The sequence below is a fragment of the Porites lutea genome, chromosome 3 (assembly GCF_958299795.1).
Source record: "Porites lutea chromosome 3, jaPorLute2.1, whole genome shotgun sequence".
Classification (NCBI taxonomy): Eukaryota; Metazoa; Cnidaria; class Anthozoa; order Scleractinia; family Poritidae; genus Porites; species Porites lutea.
The window spans coordinates 26,540,310-26,562,209 of record NC_133203.1 but is presented as its reverse complement, the minus strand read 5'-3'; the positions used below and the strand labels follow the sequence as shown (position 1 = coordinate 26,562,209).

Here is a 21,900-nt window from a genome sequence, read left to right as displayed (position 1 = left end):
TGGTTCAGTGGTAGAATTCTCATTTACGAGGCGGGAGGCCCGGGTTCGATTCCCGCCAGTACGTCAGTTCTCTTTGATATTGTTGAAAAAATGTACGTGAATGGCACTTGTCAGAAAAATCTGAGCTACATAGGACCGGATAAAAAGGTGTTATTTTTGTAACACTACTTCCTAGATCTGACTGTAAGAAATAAAAGAAGAAAGGAAAAAAACAATGGCTTGTCAACATTATTTTGCGTTTTTCTGTGCGTTACTTCCTCGTTTTTCATATCTCATAAGCTGAAAAGCTTAAGGCAGACAAATGCTCGCTTTTAAGTGTTTATATAATTTATAGGATCAGTTTCGTATCGCTGATTTGATTGGGGATCACTTCTCATGAAAGGCAAGTTCAGTTGAAGGCTGTTGTGCGCTATGCTTATCTTTGCTTTTTTTTTTTTGGTTACCTTATACATGATATATCTTTGAGTCCAGTATAACGGGTGGTGCATACTTTCGTGATTTTCATCTCATTTGATTGAAAGTTTAGGAAGAACATGTGTACGAAATAACCTTCCACATTAAACCAAATGCAATGACGGAAAGGTTGAAAAGGAAAAACAACTTATGTAAGAAGGGACGTATGAAGATGTACGAGATTTGGTAATAAACTGTATTATCAATGAGAAAAAATAATTTCCCATTTTTTTTTAACTGCAACTTAAAGAATAACCAAGTATTCCTTACACGTCCTAGAACGATATAGAATTCAGAGAGAGAGTCTTTTTCATGCAAACATAATAAAGGCCTTTGACATTGACCGTTTTTATACTAAGGACGCATAATTTGTCTGGGCGAACTTGGGAAAACATTCTGTGGTTCATCTGGTTATGCGTCTCAAGTATAAAGACGAGCACAACACGCATTATGCGTCCAGACGAACTACCTTTCGTAGTGTGTCGTTCAACAAGCATTTCGAAGGAAAGTTCGTCCCGACGCATAGTGCGTCTCGTGCTCGTCTTTATACTTGAGACGCATAACCAGATGAACTACTAATGTTTGCCCAAGTTCGTCCAGACGGATGATACGTCCTTAGTATAAAAACGGCCATAGACGCATTATCCGTCTTGACAAATAATGCGTCCTCAAGTATAAAAACGGCCATTGTCGTTTGGCTGGCTAATACTCTTGAGTCGGCGAAGCTCACGTTAAATCAAATTGCCTCTGCACGCGTTATATGTTCAGTCTATATTTGTATACGGTTTTCTTAACACACACTCACACAATATTCAGTCCCCGCACGAAAAAAAACACTTGGAAAGCTAATCTTTTGGAAACCACGTAAAGGAAGGAGACGCCCTTATTAGGACTGGGACCTAGATACTTCTTCTATCATTATTCGGGACACTGAATTCCAACCAGTGTAAGCATTTCCCAAGGTGCTGCCACTACATTGTCCTACCCATAATTCCATTCTAACCGCTCCTTGTGAGATATTTTCACAGTACCCCTCAAATGACCGATGATGGAACAGATCAGGGTTCCCAGATGACCAGTCGTTGTAAACAGCGGCCTCAATCGTCATTGGTCCACTGCATTCGTTTCCATTGAACTTGAAATACCACCGATTACACTTAGCATTGCCATAAATCCTCATGTTACCCTGGAAGGAGACTTTGAGCGCTGTGTCCGATTTCAACTTGTTAAAAGCACAGTCCTACAAAAAAAACAAAAAACAAAAACAAAACAAAACGATTAAAATGTCCGCAACTCTAATAATGCTAAATAACACAAAAATTAATATATAAAATATCAGGAAGTCCACAGCAACAAACCAATGAGTGGTGCCGGATCTCCCAGTTGTAGACCTGGATCAGTACAACTGTGACGCAGTGAGAAAGGCTCGAGAAGCTCATTTAATACACAAAGGGAACACATTATTTCCTCTAGGAATAAATAGACGCGGCGAAGCTCACTGATATATGATACCACTTAGTCTCCTATACCAATAACAATCCACTGCTTTGATTGTCACATTTTCAAATTCTTATTTGTAAGGAACTTTAAGATTTATTTTCTTTTCTTTTTCTTTTAGCCCCTAAAGAAGGTTTGTTTTCAAACCGAAATATTGAGCAGTTTGTTTAAATATATATATTTTTGTATTATTCTTTTGTCTACTTCTTCATCGCCTTGCCCTAAGGATCAGTTTGATGTTTCAAATTTTTCTACAAAAATTAATGCCGGCCAGCTGGAGAAAGGTTGATTGGGGATGAAGGCTAAGACAATGAGGTTGAGGTCATAGCTGTACTTTCAAATTTACCTCAGAAGAATGGATTTTCGATCTCTTTCCACCTATGAACATTATCTGTGGTACTTATAAATAGTTCTTTTTAAGCTTTTAGTGCGTTTCTTGTTTACCTTAATCTTTCCGTTATCAGCACCGCTGGCTGATTTCCACACATATTGTTTCCAGTTGGTTTGTGGTACTACACTGGCTTGACTTGCTTTGGCGCTTTCTCCTTTCTCTCCTTTGTCTCCTTTTTTTCCTTGATTTCCCACAATGCCTGGCTCTCCTTTCATTCCCACAAGCCCCGATTCACCTTTCATTCCCATATTTCCTGGCGGTCCGCTCTTCCCGGGAGGCCCTTCGCGCCCTCTGTCTCCTCTTGGACCCTGCACTCCTTGCGATCCCTTATCACCAATTCGCCCTTTTTGACCTTCTCTTCCCTGGGGCCCCTGCGGCCCAGGCACGCCCGGCATTCCCGGCATGCCATTTGACCCCGGAATGCCTGGAAAACCATGACTCAGTATAGACTTCTGTAAGTAAAGATGTGTAATTAAAACGACGAGCCATGGCCTATTATAGCAGTGAACGGAGGAAATGTATTAAGAGATTAATTGCAGTCTGTCTCAGAGGCAAAGCCATAGTATAGGCGTACAGGACGGGGGGCCGGGAGGGCTGTAGTCTGCTACACAGCCGTTTTTAGTGTCGTCACGCAATGCTCCTCCTCACTAACGGCTGCTGAAAACCGAACTACATTCCTTTCCCTTTGTGTTTGTGGTCTAACGACCAAACCAATCACATGCAAGAAATTTGACAATACGTGTGCCGCAGGGCGTTAGGAATCAAGCACGCTTCTCAGTTTTCGACAAATCAATCAATCGTCGCTGAATTTAGACGGGCTCTGTATTTTCAAGAAACGAAAAGGTAAATTTGCAAAAAAGTTTGTTTTAAGCGGTCAAGAAAGTTCCAAGTGAAAAAAAGGTTTGATAGGCCTAGAAGACTTTTACCAGGATCGGTTGGTTCTTCATTTAACGTGCATATGTGCTGATATATAATGAAGAATTTAATGTACCGGATGTGCTCATTGTGTTCCTGTGAAGACTAAACTCTCAAGGGTACTGATTCAAAAAAGCAATCTTATAAATTATCGATGAGCGATTTCTCGAAACTATACCTGGCAACTTTATGAGCATATCCATGTTGTGCATCGCCATTTGCTCGACTTGCTTGCTGTTGCTGCTTATCTCCTAAATTTTGAATAGGACTCGACTACGACAACACTGTAGTTAATTGCTTGTTTTCACGCGAGGATTTTGATTATTCTGTCATTCACACATGGGGCAACAATAAAAGCAAAGCTGTGATTGGAGGAGTCAAAGTACCGCAAAGGTGGCGTGAACACCTTCCACAAAATGGGAGCTGCATTATAATTATGAATTATAATTGGCTAATCACGGGAAAGGAATGTAGTTCGGTTTTCAGCAGCCGTTAGTGGGGAGGGGCGTGCGTGACGACACTAAAATCGGCTGTGTAGCAGACTAGGAGGGCTGCAGCCCCCCTAAATTTTTGGCAACTCAGATTTTTTGGGCAGAAAGAGAAATTTGAGCAAATTCGGTTTTTAAAGAAGTTTCAAATCTTTTTATTATATCGAAGAGATAGATGTTTTCTGTTTAAACCAGTACATTCACAAGAGACAGTAATTGGCTAGCACGTTATGACTTTCTGGTTGTTAGTGAAGGGTAGCATGTTGATTTACATCTTCGTAGTTTTTTAATTGTTGGGCACTGTGCTTCACTGCACTAGCTGGTGTGGGTTATTTATTTATTTTTATATTTGCCACATAGAATAAATATTACAGAAAGAATATGAAAAGATATATATATATATATATATATATATATATATATATATATATTATTACTAAGATTGCACAATTTACAGAACAGGAAAAGCTAAAAAAAAAAAAGTTCACAATTAAATGTAATATTAAGAGACTTAACCGCTTTTTGCAATATATAGAGTGGCGAGGAAGCCCAATAGAAGCTAAAAAGCTTGTAGAAAATTGGGCTCCTCATACTTAATTATGATTTAATCTAAGCTGCCATATCATGGTCAGGCGAGTTTAATTTATAGCCCTCTCGATGAGGTACTTTTTTAATGAAGTCTTGAAACTAGAGTATCATGCCAGTTCCGTAAGATTATGGGGAAGGGAGTTCCATAGTTTAGGTCCTAGATGAAGGATTGTGAACTGTTTAATGTTTGTTCTACAGACATAAGGTCGGTAGTTATCAGTATTTCGAGTATTATATGTGTGTACTTGGCGATTAGTAACAAAAGTTGTGTTAAACGTATCAGGAAGGAGGTTATTGTGATATGAGTACATAAAACACGCAACAAAGAACGCATTAATTTTAAAAATGTCAAGGATTTTAAGAGGCCGGAAAAGAGGTGCAGTATGGGCAAGATATTCAGCTCCACAAATGATTCTGACGATGCGTTTCTGTGGGTATAGAATCCTATTCAAATTGGATGGATACGTTGAGCACCATGCAATGTTATAGTCAGGTTAAGATACGGGTAAACCAATGTATAGTATAAGGTTCACAAAGATTTAGAATGAAGAAAGAAACGTGCTTTACTTATGCATGATTCCTATCTAATTATTGTCTTTCAGACTTTTTAGTAACTTGATTTATATGATATTTCCAAGAAAGATGCTGATCTAATAAAACACCAAGAAACTTTGTCACGTCAACCTTTTGCACAGCAATGTTATCTAGCGTAATTGTATCACTAAAAGCAATGGGTTTTTGCCTGGGTCGAAAAAGAATATAGCTTGTTTTGGCGACATTGAGTGATAATTTGTTTCACTTTAAGCCATTCAGATATTTTTGATAATTCAGAATTCATGACACGAATGAGCTGGGTAGGACCTTTATGAGAATAAAAAAGGCTAGTATCATCCGCAAATAAAAAAGTCTTTAACAGATTAGATGCATTAGGGAGATCATTAATATAAATAATAAACAAAAGAGGTCCTAAAATTGATCCTTGGGGAATACCACACACAACTGGTTCCTGTTAAGAACATGCTGAAGTAAACTGAACAAGCTGCTTCCTGTTTGTCAAATAGCTAGATACCCAATTAATAGACTGCCCTCTAATACCATAGTGATCGAGCTTATTGCGCAAAGTATGGTGATCAATAGTGTCAAACGTTTTCGAAAAGTTCAAGAAAACTCCAGCAGGCGATTCTCTGTTATCGATGGCAGAAGCAATATTATTAACCAACTGAATCAATGCCATATACGTAGAATGATTTCTACGACATCCAAACGGATTGTTATAAAGAAGATTAGGATTTTTTAAGTATCTATAGATACGATTATAAACTACTTTTTCGTAAAATTTAGAAAAAGATGGAAGAATGGAAATGGGCCGATAATTTTCAAGCTTTTCTGGATCACCAGTTTTAAAAATAGGGAGAACTTTTGCGATTTTGAGGGTATCAGGAAAGCACCCACTTACTAAAGATAGGTTAATAATTTCAGTTAAGGGTTCAACAATGATGTCGATACTGAGTTTAATAATTGTCATTGGAATATTATCCACCCCAGAAGTTTTATAAAAGTTAAAACTATGTTCTATGGCTTTACGTTCATCAGCTGCGAGACGCTGAAATTCCAAAGGTGTTTGTGTGGTTTGGCTTAAGAAACCTCTGAAGATAGCAGTGGAGGGTGAGATCCCAGCTGCGAGACTGGGACCAATGTTAGAAAAATACTTGCTAAAGCTGGTAGCAATAGAAGTGAGATCTGACATAAGCTCACCACTACTTTTAAAACAAGAGGGGTAGGTTAGTTTAGACTTGCGTTTATTAAGTACCTCATTAATTATTTTCCATGTAGTTTTTATATCAGTTTTGGAGGCTACGAGGTTATGATCATATATATAAAATATAATATATATAAATCTATATATTTTTTCTCACAATCCGTATTAGGTTATTTTAGTTATTTTTAAAAGTTTTGTAAGTCTTTTCAACAGCGACACTTAGGTTCAAAGAAATTGTTTGTAACGTTTAGCTTTTGTCCTTATGGATTTCAAAAGGCTTTTACATGTAGTGAGCCAAGGGTTACGACATGATTTTGAACACGATACTTAAGTTGAATGGTTTTGGTAGAAATGTTTTTGTTATATAAATCACTGAATTTATTAGCAAAAGATTCAGAGGCTGAACTTTCATCTGATTTATCAAGATTCTCCCAATCAACACGTTCTAAGGAGGAACGAAAATTGTTTACAAGACAAGACAAGACAATGCTTTATTTGGAGTCTTATACAGTCCTATGTACATCGACTTTTTATCCAAATAATTTAAAATCATAACACACATTGCACACTCGTGAAACTACTAGTAATAGCTGACACTACAGCTGCCACCGTTCTGTATATTATCGGTCAACAGTGTTCTTGCTCGTTGTGTAGCTTTTTGAAATATACCGATTCATAATGAAGATTTTCACACATATTCCATACAATAGGTGAGATAAATACAGGAAACGCAAGGTTCCATGCACAGTTTCAGGTCGATTTACACAGCTTTGATCAAAACTATTCTCAGTTTCGAAAATAGTTTATTCTAAACCATAAGAAAAGATTTAATTAGAAGTTGAATTTTTCGCTATTTCTCTTTCACTTTTTACATGCAGTTTATTTTATTTGCCGGAAAATAAGCCTTAGAAATTAAAAGGACGTTTGATCGATTCACACTCGGGCATTCTAGTCTTATTTGAAATTTTATAGCGGAAGGACATCTGTGAGCAGGGAATAAGTCAGCACATAATTTGATTGTCGGCGAATTTCTGTAATTGCAATCGTTCTGCTAGTGATAAGCTAGCCGTTGTTCACTCGTCTTGCTTTGTCTTATTCCGGTCAAAGAGAGAGAAAGAGTGTCTGGCAAGGTTTCCAATATAAAAAGATTTTCAAGGATTTGTGAACTCGTGTCTGGCAAACTCTCCAAGTGTTTATATATACACAGTTAAACGTACCTTATAACCTCATCTGCGCTTAACGAGTGTCTTTTGGTCCATAACTTTCAAACCAACCTGCTCCACAGAATGTCACTGCGTAACGCAAAAGAGTATCGAAGTATGTTTGACTGCACAATACATGTCACAAAATCTACCTGAACGGTCCCTGTCTTTACGTCATCCTAACCATTTCGTACTTGCGGGCACAAACAATAGAAACGTCATCATTACCTACCGATTCCTCGCGGCCCCTGTTCAAGCAAATCGAGATTTTTTCTATATTGACTGTATGACTGTATATTTCAACTGTAAGTACTTTCCTTAATATACGAGCGAGTTACTAGAGTGCTTCCTCGGGATTTCGCCTTCTGGGCGAAATCCCTGCGGGGGCAATAATCAATGTTAACCTAAAGAACTAATGATCTTCTTTTCTCATAGAAGTCGAATACATGTTCATCTTTGAAATCACGGAAAACAATGTTTTATTTTTTAGTGGAAGTGTCGTAATCAAAGTTTCCCCGGCTAATTGATAAATCATTTACAATCAGTCCATTGACAGATAGACAAGTAACGTTATTAGTGGAAATATAATCAATAAGAGAGGTTGTGTTAGATGTTATACGGGAGGGCTTTGTGATCATGGGGTAAAGTAGGTGAGAAAACATAAGCTCCAGAAATTCTCCTGTAATTGCATGTAACTCATGCCGTGAAAGATCTAAATTAAAATCGCCCATGACATAACAGATCTTATTCTCTCTAGAAGTAGTGGACAACAATTTTCGCAATGAATCCAAAAAGTTATTTACATTTTCATCGTGCGGTCGACAAATAGTGCCAACTATGACAGTGTCGGAGCGAAGAACGTTTCGACAGCGTATGGCATATAACATCAGCCGGGGTCTGAAAAAGAAGAAGTTTGAATTACGAGAAGCCAGGGCACTCAGACGAACGCCATCGCGCCGCCTTCAAGCCCTTGTAGGTGAACACGCAAAACACAAACGCAGCTGACACCGGAATCTCACCACCGCATAGCCTGCTTCACACACGTGATTTAACCCCGGTTAGTAAAGCCTTTTCTGCCCACATCCACCCCCCACCAACGGAGTGAACGAATTACCGGAAGTGCGTCTCAAATTTCCTTTCATCTTCATTGGTAAATCGACAATGGCTTTTTTAAAAGGCCAATCATGGCGCCTACTCAACAAGGATATCAGTGCTGTTTCACAGACGGACTTAACCAGAGTATAGTTTCGTTTGTGGCGCAGGCTAAACATATTTACATTTACTATGCGTTCATCGACAAGGCGCTGTCCAGCCTTCAGCTCAGGTTTAGCGGAAATGATCGGTAAATACTCTGTGCTTTGGGAAACATCTCTAGTAGTGAAACACCTGACAACGAAATCTTCTCCCGCGTTGCTAAATTTTACAAAATCGACGGCGAGATTCTCCAGGCTGAGCAAAAAATGTACTCGAGTTTTCGTCGTGTGCGCGGATTAGGCTACATGACTGTTCCAGAAATGCTGGGGACAATGCACGAGAATGATCTATTTGATATGTTTCCAGTGCTTTCTAATGCGGTACATAACCTTAGAGTGATGCCTGATACATTTTGTTCTGCAGAACGATCATTCACTGCGTTGCGTAGATTGAAAACGTATCTCCGCAGCACCATGGGCAACAACGTGTCAGTAACATCGCACTTATTAACACTGAAAGGGCATATGCCGACTCTCATGACATGGATCATATCATTGCTATTTTCGGCAGTCAAAATGGCAAAGACATCGTTTTATGATGTGTTTTATTAGCTCATATGATAGATTCATGTGTAAGAATACTTTGGATTGCCCGTACGCCTACGGGCAAAGCGAGAATGAAAGCGTCCATTTTCAGTTAGTAGTAAAGAACAGCAGGAAGTTTTAATCAAAATTCGTGAAAACCTATTTAATCCATAAATAGCCTAGCAGGAATTTTATATCAAGGATTATTTTAGTAATGCTACGTATATTGATAAAAACGTTTTGACGAACTCCCAGCTATCCCCCTATGCAAAACAAAATAAAGAAAGAAGAAAAGAAAATAATAACAGTAATCAAGATGATGATGATGATGATGATGATGATCGCGGCATCGAACATCGTCGTCACGACATAGTATTTTTAGATAAAAAGCAAGGATGGTGTCATATAATTGTTATAATAGTCCCTGGGGTAGGGGTGAAAGCAGGGAGACACCTGTCAGGGAGTTACCAAAAGGGTTAAAATGTAAAAAGGAAAAGTCGGGAAAGCGCAAGGATTTAAGAACGAAAGTTGCTCGGCTGAGGAATGTAAATGCTTCAGAATCACGCAATAGTTGGAGCTTTGGTTATGGTGACAAATACAAATTCTTCAGACTAGGATAATAATAATAAAATAATAATAATAATGAAAATGATAATGATGATGATGATATAATAACAACCAAATAATAATGATAACAATTATAATAATAATGAAAATCTGATAACCATAATAATATCAGCAATGATATTAATAATAATAACGATAAGTTAATGATAAATTTTTAAAACCAAAAAATCTTAAAAGCTCTAAAAGAGAAATTCCCTTTTAAAACAAAGCTAAGTCTCCTCGCATTTCATTTTGCTGCTTGCCTTCATAGACAACTATGTCTAAAACTGGGTAGATCAGAAAAATCCGTGAGACCAACTTTTGGGGCCAATTTTGAAACACAGACTTAACCACAGAAAAGTCGAAGCTGGCATTCTATTGTGCAAATTTAAACTCCGTTGTGGAACTTTTTGATGCGATTTTCTTTTCCACCCACAGCCCAAGACCCAAAACTATCAGCTAAAACAGAATAATTGTTTCATACCTCGCATAAATCTTTTAACTTTGCGGTGTTTTGTTGCTGAGGTGAGGTGGTTGTTCTCAGTGAAACGCCAGAAAAAGAGAAAACCAAGAAAACAGCGAAATACTGAACCATCATTAGAGCTCCACCAGATAACTGGATTACTGAAATCAGTGCTACGTGCTCATCGGTTAAATAACAAAAATTTGTTTTGTTCCTGTTTTAATGTTGTGGTTACCTCTTTATTTTATTTCCTTTTATGGTAGAAATATTTGTTTGTTTTTCCTTCTCGAACAAGCTCCCCTTTTAAAGTGAGTCGTTATACGTGCTGGTATAGTTTCAGTTTTTATATATTTATCTGTATTATATTTAATTCACCATATCATTTACCTGATATCTTTTACCCACCATATCATTTACATGTGCACGTTTTTACTCCATCTCCTTATACGTTGGCACGCTTGAGAACTTGGACATCGTACTGAAACAAATGCATAATTTTAACCAATTGAAGTATCTTTGTTACGTACACAATATTTGTTGCCTCATTTTTCTTCAGTTGATGATGCCCTGTTTTCTTTTCTAGTTGTAACCCGCAAAAAAATAAAAATAAAAAAAATAATAAAAATATTATTAAGGTTGCAACCTCTTGAAAGCACCCACTTCTACGTGGTTGGTGCTTATTATTAAATTAGTATGTGTAATCAAATGGTGACGAGTGAAATTAGGGAATAATTTCACGCGCGTTTTGTCCAAATCCTTATCATTTCCCGAGCCTTCCCTAATTTCACGAGTATACCATTTGATTACCTATTAATATATCATAGGTGACGAATTATGTCAGCAATCTTGGATTTTTGACATGTTTATCCTGGATCGTATCGATCAAGAACTCCACTCTCTCGAACGTTTAGCGCTTAAATTTGGCTTAAGTTCAGAATTTTTCGATAAAATACCTGTTAGAATCCTTCTTGATGTGCTCTTTCGTATGTTCAGGTTTTCTAAAGCGTCTTTTTAAGCCCTGGCATCTTCATTCATGACATTTTAAAACTTCGTCGCCATTTTGACACTGAGACGTACGGAAGGTTGCCATGGCAATTTTGTAATTTCACATGTGAAATTACAAATTATCGCTGAAATTTCGCGCCAAAATTAAGGAGTAATTCGTCACCTATGATATTACAATTTTAATATCATAGGTGACGAAGTGTCAGTCAGTGTCAAGATGGCGACGAAGTTTTAAAATGCCGTGAATGAAGATGTCAGGGCACAAAAAGACACTTTAGAAAACCTGAACACACAAGAGAACATCAAGAAGGATTCAAACTGGTATTTTGCCAAAAAAAGTCTGAAAAATTCTGAACTTTATAAGCCAAATTTAAGGTCTAAACATTTGAGAGATTGGAGAGTTCTCGATCGATACGATCCAGGATAAACATGTCAAAAATCCAAGATTGCTAACGTAATTCGTCACCCATGATATTAATAGGTAATCAAATGATATACTCGTGAAATTAGGGAATAATTTCACTTGCGTTTTGTCCAAATCCTAATAATTTCCCGAGCCTTCAGGCGAGGGAAATTATTAGGATTTGGACAAAACGCGCGTGAAATTATTCCCTAATTTCACTCGTCACCATTTGATTACACATACTAATTATTGATCGCCAGCCACGCAAGTTCCAACCTGACAAAGTTCATAAGCAATATTCTTTGAAGATTCTGTTGCTAAGCATTTATCATAAGTGATGAACTCTTAGCAAGGAGAGAAAACGGATAAGTAACAACAAAACCAGTTAAAATCAAACGCTATGCCAAGGCATAATGTTATTTATGTGATACCATAGTATGTCTTTCAAACGGTCTTCATTGGTTGTCTCGCTGCATATTTGGTCATCTGACTCGTGTTAACCTAACCTCTCTTTCAAGAGGTAATCATTTTTCATTGCTCTATTAAGGGAGCGTATAACTGTATACATTCCTGCGCTCGCTCCCTCTTGCTTTCACCACGGCGATTACATCTCGGGGTAAAAAATGTTTCTATTTCTAGCCCCACCATTGCTAAAAATAACAAATTGTTAAGTATTATCGCTGTTAACTAACGCGTCTTTGTTTGACAGTCAATTAAACTGCCACTCAGGCAAGTGGCCAAATAATGCCCAACACACCAATGCCATCTCTGTTGTAACTTCAATGAGTGCTCCCCAAATTACTGCTACGGTGCGGCATAAATACTTCATTATGATATGGACAGAACCGTTATTCCGCATCTACTGTCCACTATCACTACCATTCCCGTTTCTTGAATGCAAATATTTTCAAAGTTAAAGTGAAATTTGTTTTTGTTTTTTCGTTAACGTGTAGGTAAGCGGAGTTTAGTAATTTATTTACAAGGGCATCAAAATTTTGATAGCGCTGATAGCTGCCGTTTATTGTTGCTTTTACATGAAGTTTCTTTTTGCTAGCACGCCAAAAATATCAAGTCGTGACTTCCTCATAGTTTTCCCTGCTAAGTACGTAGGTCGTGTTTCTAAACAAGCTCAAACTTGGCTGTTGCTCCCCCCCTTTTTTTTTTTAATACGGAGGTAATAAGGACCAGCAAACTGGCCTGCTAGTAAGAGATACTCAAAGAGTAGCATGAAGCAACTATAATTCCATCTCTGATCGAAGCAATACTAATGATAATTTATTTTAAACTAAGAAACAGAATTCCAGGTTTTTTCGTTCTTTCAGTACGTTTTTTAATATAAGACAATGGAAAGAATTTCACCGCGTCCAGGAAATTAAACTATGAGTAGAAATTTGAAAAATATAAGCTCTAGTCAAACGTTTTTACAGTTTATCTAGAAAAGGAATACTAATAATTTTTCTATTTTCCAGCTGGCCAGCTGGCTTGGTACTTTTTGTCGTTGATCAATAGTCCGCTCCAACGAGGCTTCCTTCTTTCTTATTACCATTTAAATATGCGCGAATCTCTTGCACTTTTCTTTTTTTATAAAGAGGAAAGTGAATTTTAAGTGAAAAGTCCATAAGTAAAGATTTGATAGCCTGCCATCACACCAAGGCGTCCCTGACAAGGTTAGCGCGCTTACTCCTGGATTATTTGCATACCCTTTTCTACCTTGCCTTTTTTGCTTGATTTTTTGTTTGTTTTTTTGTGTGTTTTCTTTGCTTTGTTTTGTTTTGTTTTCCTTTTCTTTTCTCTTTTCACCACAAAAATTTAACCGCAATGCATCTTTAAAGGCAACTAGTCAGTTCTTAATAGGGCACTGGTGCCAGGCAGTGGCAGAATTCTCGCCTGCCACGCGGGAAGCCCGGGTTCGATTCCCGGACAGTGCATCCATTTTTAATGTGGATAAATAATAATAATAATAATAATAATAATAATAATAATAATAATAATAAATAATAACAATTACAGAAAAGATTGTTATCGTCCAGTTATCTAGCTAATTAGAGATCTTTCACATAACTCCAACACCATATGTAGAAAGAGCCACAAAATATGTAAATGGTCTTTTCGACGCACGGGTAAGCTTTTTGTTTTCTTTGCCTGGTAATCCTTATGCAGCCTCGCTGTATTTATGGGGCAGTGCAGCGCGATTCTTTTCAAACACCCAGTCAAAGATCTTAGGAGAAGTTAAAATAAAACCTGGACTGCGCTTCAAAAGATACTATAAGCAGACGGAAACTGCGCCCTTCATTTTTGCAAACGTTTTAAGATGCCGACATTTTCCCAATTTTCCCTTGAAATTTTTTTGGCCTGCAAATGAAGGATCAAAATAATTCATTTATTGGAAATATTTTTTTTGTCTGTAAATTACTTGTTACAGAGACATGCAACTCATGTGTGTTTCCATATATCACTATTGGTCATCATACATCATCAAAAAGTACCACGTGGCGCTAAGCCAGGAAAGTACAGGGCGCTTCGACTATTGGTTGAAACCATCTTGGGTGGCGCCATATCCTCCCTACAGCCTGATAGGTTTTTAGATGCTTTATCGAGTGCTCAATTGTTGTTCTACATCTCGAAAGCCTTCGGTTAAATCTTCTTGCTATTCTTTGCTCATGTCTCGGCAAATGTCTAATCTGAGCAGCGCGAGGTCTATCCCCATATCCTTATATATCCCCATATTCTCCTTGTTACATTTAAGATTCTTCACGGTGTTGCGCCTAGCTATCTTAAGGATCTTGTCTCTGTCTTACCGGTTTCACGTTACCAACTACGCCGTAACAATAATGGTATATTGTTAGAAAGACCTCGGCTAAGAACGAAGAAGACTTTGGGAGATCGCGCGTTATCGATGGCTGCCCCCTTTTTATGGAACAGTCTTCCTCTGCCAATTAGACAGGAAACATCAATCGACTCTTTTAAACGCTCTGTTAAAACATATTTATTTGAAAAGGCTTTTAGTTAGATTATTTATTTATTTATTTTTTATTTTTATTATTTTTATTTTTTAATATTGTAATTTTAATATTGTAATATTGTAATTTTACCGGGTAATTTTACTGGTTTTAATTTAGTTATTAATAATATTGTAATGCGCTTTTGAGTATTTTTATAGAAAAAGCGCAATATAAGTATTAAATATTATTATTATTATTATTACTATTATTATTATTATCCCTTGTCTGATAGAAGTACAACTTCTGGAGGCATTTCGTAATTTGTACTTGGTCCAATCCTCTCCGTTCATTTAAAATTACCTGCATCATTCAGAGATCCGAGAAAACCAGCTTGTCGAAAAACTATATTTCCTACATTATTGTTCATGATTTGGTAATGATGATGGCCACTGCGAAAGTCTCGCTGGGCTTGACCTGCGGTCTGTAAATTTCATGCGGAGTCCCGTCGATACACCCTACTGCATTTGGAAAATAACGCCAGTTTCCTCCAAGAGAATTCCACGACAATTGATTGCGAAAATATCTCCATAAAATGGGCACCACCCTATAGACAATACCAAGCCTAAGGCTAAGAAAACCAAAAAGCGTCGCTACCAGATAACAGGAGTTGAGCAAAAGATACTCCTACAAGCCTGCAGCGAAAACTCGGGCTGGGATGAAATTTTAACGGCAATAAAGAAACGCTTAAGTCAACCCTTGGCTGGAAATTTTATGAAGAACGAAAGCATCAGGGAATACTATCGTTCTACCTCGAGAGAATTATCGATAACAAAACTAAACTAATTGTTTCCCAAAACCTCCAAAAAACTGAACAGCTGACTGCCATGACAAGTACAAGCGAGACAGCGATGTCACAGACTTTTGTGGATAACTGGATACGATATGCGAAGAAGTGCACACCAGAAGAGTGAAAACCCGCGAAATTTAGCCAGGCAGCATGTCTTGACGAAGATAGTTCAGACACCCATGCCGATGCTGATCTCGCAAGGGAAGCCAACCCCGCACCGCCTGAGGCAAAACAGGACAAACCCTAAGAAAAAGCGCTCCAGAAAGCAACAGCGGACATCGGAAGAAGCCCGCAAGGAGCACACGGAGATGTGTGGTAAGGCTCAGTGAAAATGTTGAGTAAAATAGAACGCATCCTAAATAAATTCGATAGCGACGGTACCGACGAGGACTAAACATGCGAAATATTGAACTGTCAATGTCAGTTTGTTCATTTTTTTTCAGTTGACAGTATTTGTAAATGAAAACGTTAAAAATAAAACGCTTGTTGTCACACAATTCGTGTTTTATTTGATGGTTCTATTCGTGCGTGTCGCAAATAAAGGAAAAGTTAACCATGGGAAAATAAACCGCGTATTTTACATATTTAGTGGACTTTTGCACCATAGTGGCTCTAGTTGGAGTTATGTGAAAGATCTCTATTTAGTCATAACAAGGGGTAAAGAACAAAGGATCTTTCTCAGATTGGTTTATCCGATGTACAACACAGGAAGTAGAACAATTGTTTTCGGCTTTTGTTCGTCGCGTGTTTATAGCAGTTTCCCTCTGCAATACACATGCTCTAATAAAACTGTTGATCGATATTCTCTCCTCCGTCTTTGCAATTTTCCATCTACTATAAAGTAGCCGCTTAAGGCAGCAAAAAATAAAGCATTTTACCTGTTCGCATTTAAGAATTTGAGATTAGTTCTGGAACGCTGGTTTCATATGATGGTTGTGGCAAAAGAACGAATTTATCCGGAGAATCTGTTTTGTGTTACTTATCATTTTCTTGGTTTACTTATTTTATTGTATCTTCGAGTCATTTTATTTAAAGTACGCGTCAGATAAAAGTTCCAAGAAACCCCTTAGCTAAATATTTTTCCCTTTTCCATTTGAAGTGGAGTTATTAAAACATAAAAGAAATTAAGAGTTGGAAGCTTGTGTTGCTCTAAGGTCACCGTTTATAGTGTTTAGAAGAAACAGGTCACCCTTACTTTCATTTAATTTAATCACATTTGATCGAGAGTAAAAGATATTTGAGGTGATTTGGCTGTTCCCAACGAATTCGCAGAAAAACATACATCAACGGGAGAGCAAAATGCTGCAGCAGTGTTTTGTGATCCTTGCTTTGTGCTCGTTTATTGGATAGCGAATATTAAGTTAATCTTGTTTTCCTGCTTATTTTCATTTATTTATGGCAGTAATATTTGGCGTTACTAATGTGGTCCTTGTTCCTATTTCTTTCTCGAACAACTAAATATTTAATGCAGCCACCTATTAAATAAAATCCGGCCTTTTTAAGTGGGTAATCAGTACGTGTGAGTAGTCAACTGAAATTTTGGTAAAGCTCCAGCTAAACAAGCTCAAAACATAGGTGTGGTTTCTATTTTTAATTTTTACACCATCAGATAATTTTCCCACTGACCCATGGACACGCACGTTTTGTTTGTTCTGACCATATGGCTAAAAAAATGCGTAATTTTAATGACAGAGAATTTTAAGACGTTGATACCATGTTACATGTAAGGTAGTTGTTGCTTCGTTTTTATTGATTATGCTTTGTTCGAGTTTATTCTGTTTCTAACATGGCAACAATTCAAGATGACCTCAGTTAAATGTTTAGAGTGTATCTATTTCTGCAAGGTCGGTGGTGTTAAGTATTAAATTAGAATTATGGTTCAGCGCCAGAAAGCCATGCCAAGGCCTTTAGATTGTTTTCTTTGATCATGATTTTGAGGTAATCGGTTTTTAAGCTTTACACTTCTTGAAGGTTGATCGTTCTGGTTCTTCTCAGTTGTTCAAATGTTTACGTTATTAGTATTGAGCTCTGCTCTACGCAAGGATAGAAAACAGAGTGAATAGCAAAACAAGAGAAATACTGATACTCTTGAGCCGGCGATGTTTACGCCGAATTAAATTGCCTCCGCACGCGTTATATTTTTCTATATTTGTATATGAATTTCTTAACACACAAGCACACAACATTCATTCCGCGCACAAAAAGCCAAGCCAAGGGAAGGAGGGAGGCGCTCTTATTAGGACTGGGGCCTAGATACTTCTTCTATCATTATCCGGGACACTGACTCCCATCCGGTGTGAGCAACACCCAGGGTCTAGCCACTACACTGTCCTACCCATAATTCCACTCTAACCGCGCCTTGTGGTATATTTTCACAGTACCCCTCAAATGACCGATGATGATGAAGGTTAGGGTTCCCAGATGACCAGTCGCTGTAAACAACAGCTTCAATCGTCATTGGTCCACTGCATTCGTTTCCATTAAATTTAAAATACCACCGATTACACTTAGAATCACCGTGAACCCTCATGGTTCCGTGAAATGAGACTCTAAGCGCTGTATCCGACTTCAACTTTTTAAAAGCACAGTCCTGGAGGGAAAAAAAAAAAGATTTATAAGGCTGCAACTCTAGTAATGCTGAATAACGTAGGATATTAATGCCTTTAACCGGAATGAAGGCTGAGAGAAGGAAGAGATTAATAACCTCATTGCTGTTAAATTGCTTTTATCTCAGCAAAATTTTGAATTTTCAACCTCATTCTACCGATTGAGATCATCTAACTCACTCACGGGAGTCCCCATAAAGCGCATTTCTAGTTTACCTTCATCTTTCCGTTATCGGTAACGCTGTCTGATTTCCACACACATTGTTTCGAGTTGGTTTGTGGTACTACACTTGCTTGACTTGCTTTGGCGCTTTCTCCTTTCTCTCCTTTGTTTCCTTTTCTTCCTTGATTTCCCACAATGCCTCGCTCTCCTTTCATTCCCACAAGTCCAGGTTCACCTTTTATTCCCATAATTCCTGGTGGTCCGCTCTTTCCAGGAGGCCCTTCGCGCCCTCCGTCTCCCCTTAGACCTGGCATTCCTTGTGATCCCCTATTACCGATCTGCCCTTTTGGACCTTCCCTTCCCTGAGGTCCTTGCGGTCCTGGAATGCCTGGCATTCCCGGCATGCCATTTGATCCTGGAATGCCAGGGAAACCATGACCGAGTACAAATTTCTGAGAGTAAAGATGAATTGTCAGTTAAGTGTATCTTAAATACAATAACCCCGTAAAACGTTTATGTTAGCTTTAAATGAAATCAAATTGATTGACAGAGATATTGCAGTCTCCCTTGTTTTGGAGGCGAAATGGCAGTGAAACTGTTTAGACCAAGAGCTAGACCAAATGAAAAGAAGAAGAAGAGAACTGAAAGAACAGGCAGTTAGACCAAAAATTCAGACGCGTTAAACTACAGTGTAGATTCGGCTAACGCAATATCTTTAATTCACTAAAACAATAGGCGCAGAGAGATCAAGATAGGCTACCACAAAGCTAGCACTTTGACTGTTGCTCTAATCTTCGAGCAGGATTGTTCACGCGGTTTTTTTTTCCACGCGCTGCCCCTCACGAAGAAATGTCAACTAAAGCAAAATAATAATTCGATACCTCGCATAAATCTTTTATCTCGTTTTTTTGTTGCTGAGGCGAGCTGGTTGTTCCTTGTGAACCTCTAGAAATACAGAGAATCAGGAAAACAGCGAAATAATGAACCATGCTGAGAGCTGATCCAGAACCCTTTAAACTGAGATCAGCGTTACGTGCCACGTTCTTGTTGAAGTGGGCCCTTATACGTGCAAGTATTCTTTATATTCAATTTAACTCTTAATCACCCATCATTTAATCCTCGTATGTGTGAAAATGCATGCACTGTTAGTTTTATTTTCTTTTTTTAACACCCTCCAAGATTTGAGGTTGCAACCTCTAAGAAGTTCCCATTCTTTAACTTTCCCATTCCCCGTTACCCGATTGTCCTGCTTCCTCCCTGCTCCCCATGATCCGTTTTATTATTAATTCGTATGTGTTGGTTTCCTAAAGGCGCTTATCATCATCAATTTTCACCGAGGTGGGCTGGGTCAACAGTTGCAAATACAATGATAGGGATCAATATGGCACATTTCCACGTGACGTAACATCGTAACATAGTGTAAACATCAACTGACACTCGCGTACTGCTATGAATTCAAGGTCATTAATTTCAGTTAGGGGAAAAAGTTGGCCTTGGGTTGCGAGGAATTTTACAACTTTAGTAGTAAATGTTTATCAAATGCTCCGCTTTGTCCCGGTCGATCAAGGGACGGGGGTTTGGGGGCGAAGGTTTAATTACATTGAATGAAGCATTTCTAAACAGGAGTCAGGTAGCTACACTAAGACTTTTTTACAGGATTTGAAGGTGATCCGAAAGTTACAAATGAAATTTATACTAGTCGCCATCATACTGAGGTATCTCTGACAAGATAGCGGACTTACTGATAGATTGTTTTTTTGTATACTTTTTTTCTCTACAGTGTTTTCCGCATTAGATAAATTCAACTATAATGCCTCCTTACTCAGGTGCTCTTATTTGGTATTGCCTTTTCGAGGGTTTAATATCTGATAATCTGATATTTTTAAAGCACAAAAGGGCAGAAACGGAAAAACTCAAACAAAAATAAACCAAAACGGATCGAACTCATTCTTTTTGAAAATTTCCCCATGATTTGCTCCAAACTTAAGGTTAACACAAGTAAAGACTCGTTGCAGGTATAAAAGTCAAATTTGGCATGGACAAAATATATTATTAACACATACATCATATTTAGGTTGCCTGATTAAGTCACTAAAACAAGCGCTCTCCAATTGATTTTTAAGTGCGCATGCGCAAAACATGTGTGCGCAAGATCACATGACATGTCAATGGCGACAAAACAGAATAAATTCCTTCTGAAAGAGTCTGAGCATTTTTCTCAGCTTGTCTTCGCACGTTTTCATTTAAAAGCCTTCTAGTTGTATATCTCCTTACAATAAAGATGTTAATCGTGCTTAACCCCATTAAGTGAAAGAAAAGAATGGCAGTTACTCTTCATTGAAACACTAAACAGTAAACAGGAAATAAAAAAGACTTCAGACGACGTAGTCACTTTTGTTATTGTTGCTTAATCATCAGCAAATATTCAACAAGGCACTGGTGGTTCAGTGGTAGAATTCTCGCCTGCCACGCGGGAGGCCCGGGTTCGATTCCCGGCCAGTGCATTTCTTTTCGATATAGGGAAATACAATACAATGAAAATGACATGAAATGTAGCAAGAAAGGAGGAGCTCCCTCTTGAATGCATTTTTGGCAAATGAGTGAGAAAAGAATAAATCGGTTATTTGGTATTCGCAATTTGCACATCTCCCGTAAAACACCTTGTTTGGCCTCCTCCCCCTGCCATAGAAAAAAAAAAAAGAAAGGATTGTTTTAAAACGTCTATACAATACCCCAGGAAATTTAGAAACAACGGTTTAACAAAATTTTGGCATGAAAACGTGGTGTATTATCAAATGGGAGACGTGCAAATAGCGAATGATGGTAACCTTTGTTCCCAGGGAGGAGTTTGGACAATTAATGTCCCTGCTATAATGCAATAGAAGTGCTATTTCGCATCTGATGTGCATCGGTTCTTAAGAATTCGAACCAAACGTTGTAATTTCCAAAAAAGGTGATAATGCTATGATAACCTTTTCACACAAATGGCTCTCTTATGTTAGAATCAACACTTGAATCTTTCCGGCAGCGATAGACGATATGCTTGGGTTTTTTGTACGGTTCTCCAGTCTGGAAAAAAAGCTTTAATATTCCGTTTCAGGTTAAAAAAATCGTCCTAAGCTGACATTTTTTATTCACTGTGTTTTAAATTTAGCATCACTTTTCAAACCATTTTAATATTATCTACTGAAGAAGCTAAATAGTTATGAAGCCATGCACGTGTCTTTGTTGTGTCGTTGCTAGCCGGGTCTGATTTCACCGTGCACTTGTTAGACTAAGGCAGCTTTTACAATTGTTGCCATGGCATATGGGCATGTTATTCTCCCGGGGACAATAATGATAAAACACGCTTTTTTATTACGTTCGCCTAAGATTCGAGCACGGTCGCTACGGTGGCTAACAGGGGTGAAGACAAGAGTCATACGATACTTGTTGGAACCGACATATACGTATGTCTTCCTTACACACTCACGGTTAAAAAAAAAAGGAGCAAAAAAAGGAGGAGAAAGAAAAGAGAAACAGTCAACCTTCACACATCACATCATTCACATCATGGGGTGGGTGGGTACAGTAAGCTCATAAATGGACTGAGAGCGGCTGCCAGTGGCGCCTTTGTATGCTGATGTCCGCGCTTACTGTTCACATGTTAAAAATTATTGTAAAGAGGGCATGTCTGTTGTCCTCTCATCCACGACTCTCTTCACTACAAGAAAAAGAGAAAAGTAAATTCCCATTTTTTCAACTGATTCAAATAAAGGAATACTCAAGTTATGCTTTAACTCTATTTAACTTCT

General features: G+C 38.0%; 1 protein-coding gene, 1 non-coding gene and 1 pseudogene across 2 annotated transcripts; 1 reads left to right on the top strand and 2 right to left on the bottom strand.

The window, feature by feature from the left end:
• Positions 1 to 2,337: 2,337 nt before the first annotated feature.
• On the bottom strand, positions 2,338 to 10,272 carry LOC140932059 (uncharacterized). Its single transcript, XM_073381720.1, has 2 exons — positions 10,162 to 10,272; positions 2,338 to 2,793 (listed from the first exon to the last, which is right to left on the bottom strand). The coding sequence occupies exons 1-2, from the start codon at positions 10,270 to 10,272 to the stop codon at positions 2,338 to 2,340; spliced, it is 567 nt and encodes a 188-aa protein (XP_073237821.1).
• Positions 10,273 to 17,573: 7,301 nt separating this feature from the next.
• Positions 17,574 to 18,554, bottom strand: LOC140932058 (collagen triple helix repeat-containing protein 1-like; annotated as a pseudogene).
• Positions 18,555 to 20,539: 1,985 nt separating this feature from the next.
• Positions 20,540 to 20,610, top strand: Trnag-gcc (transfer RNA glycine (anticodon GCC)). Its single transcript has one exon. It is a non-coding gene; the product is annotated as a tRNA-Gly (tRNA).
• Positions 20,611 to 21,900: the final 1,290 nt, after the last annotated feature.

Bases quoted from the DNA above. Each gene is read 5' to 3' on its own strand.
- LOC140932059 (XM_073381720.1), bottom strand. From the start codon at position 10,272: ATGGTTCAGTATTTCGCTGTTTTCTTGGTTTTCTCTTTTTCTGGCGTT. The intron at 2,794-10,161 runs GTATGAAACAAT...CTTTACTTACAG, and splicing joins AGTTAAAAGATTTATGCGAG to AAGTCTATACTGAGTCATGG.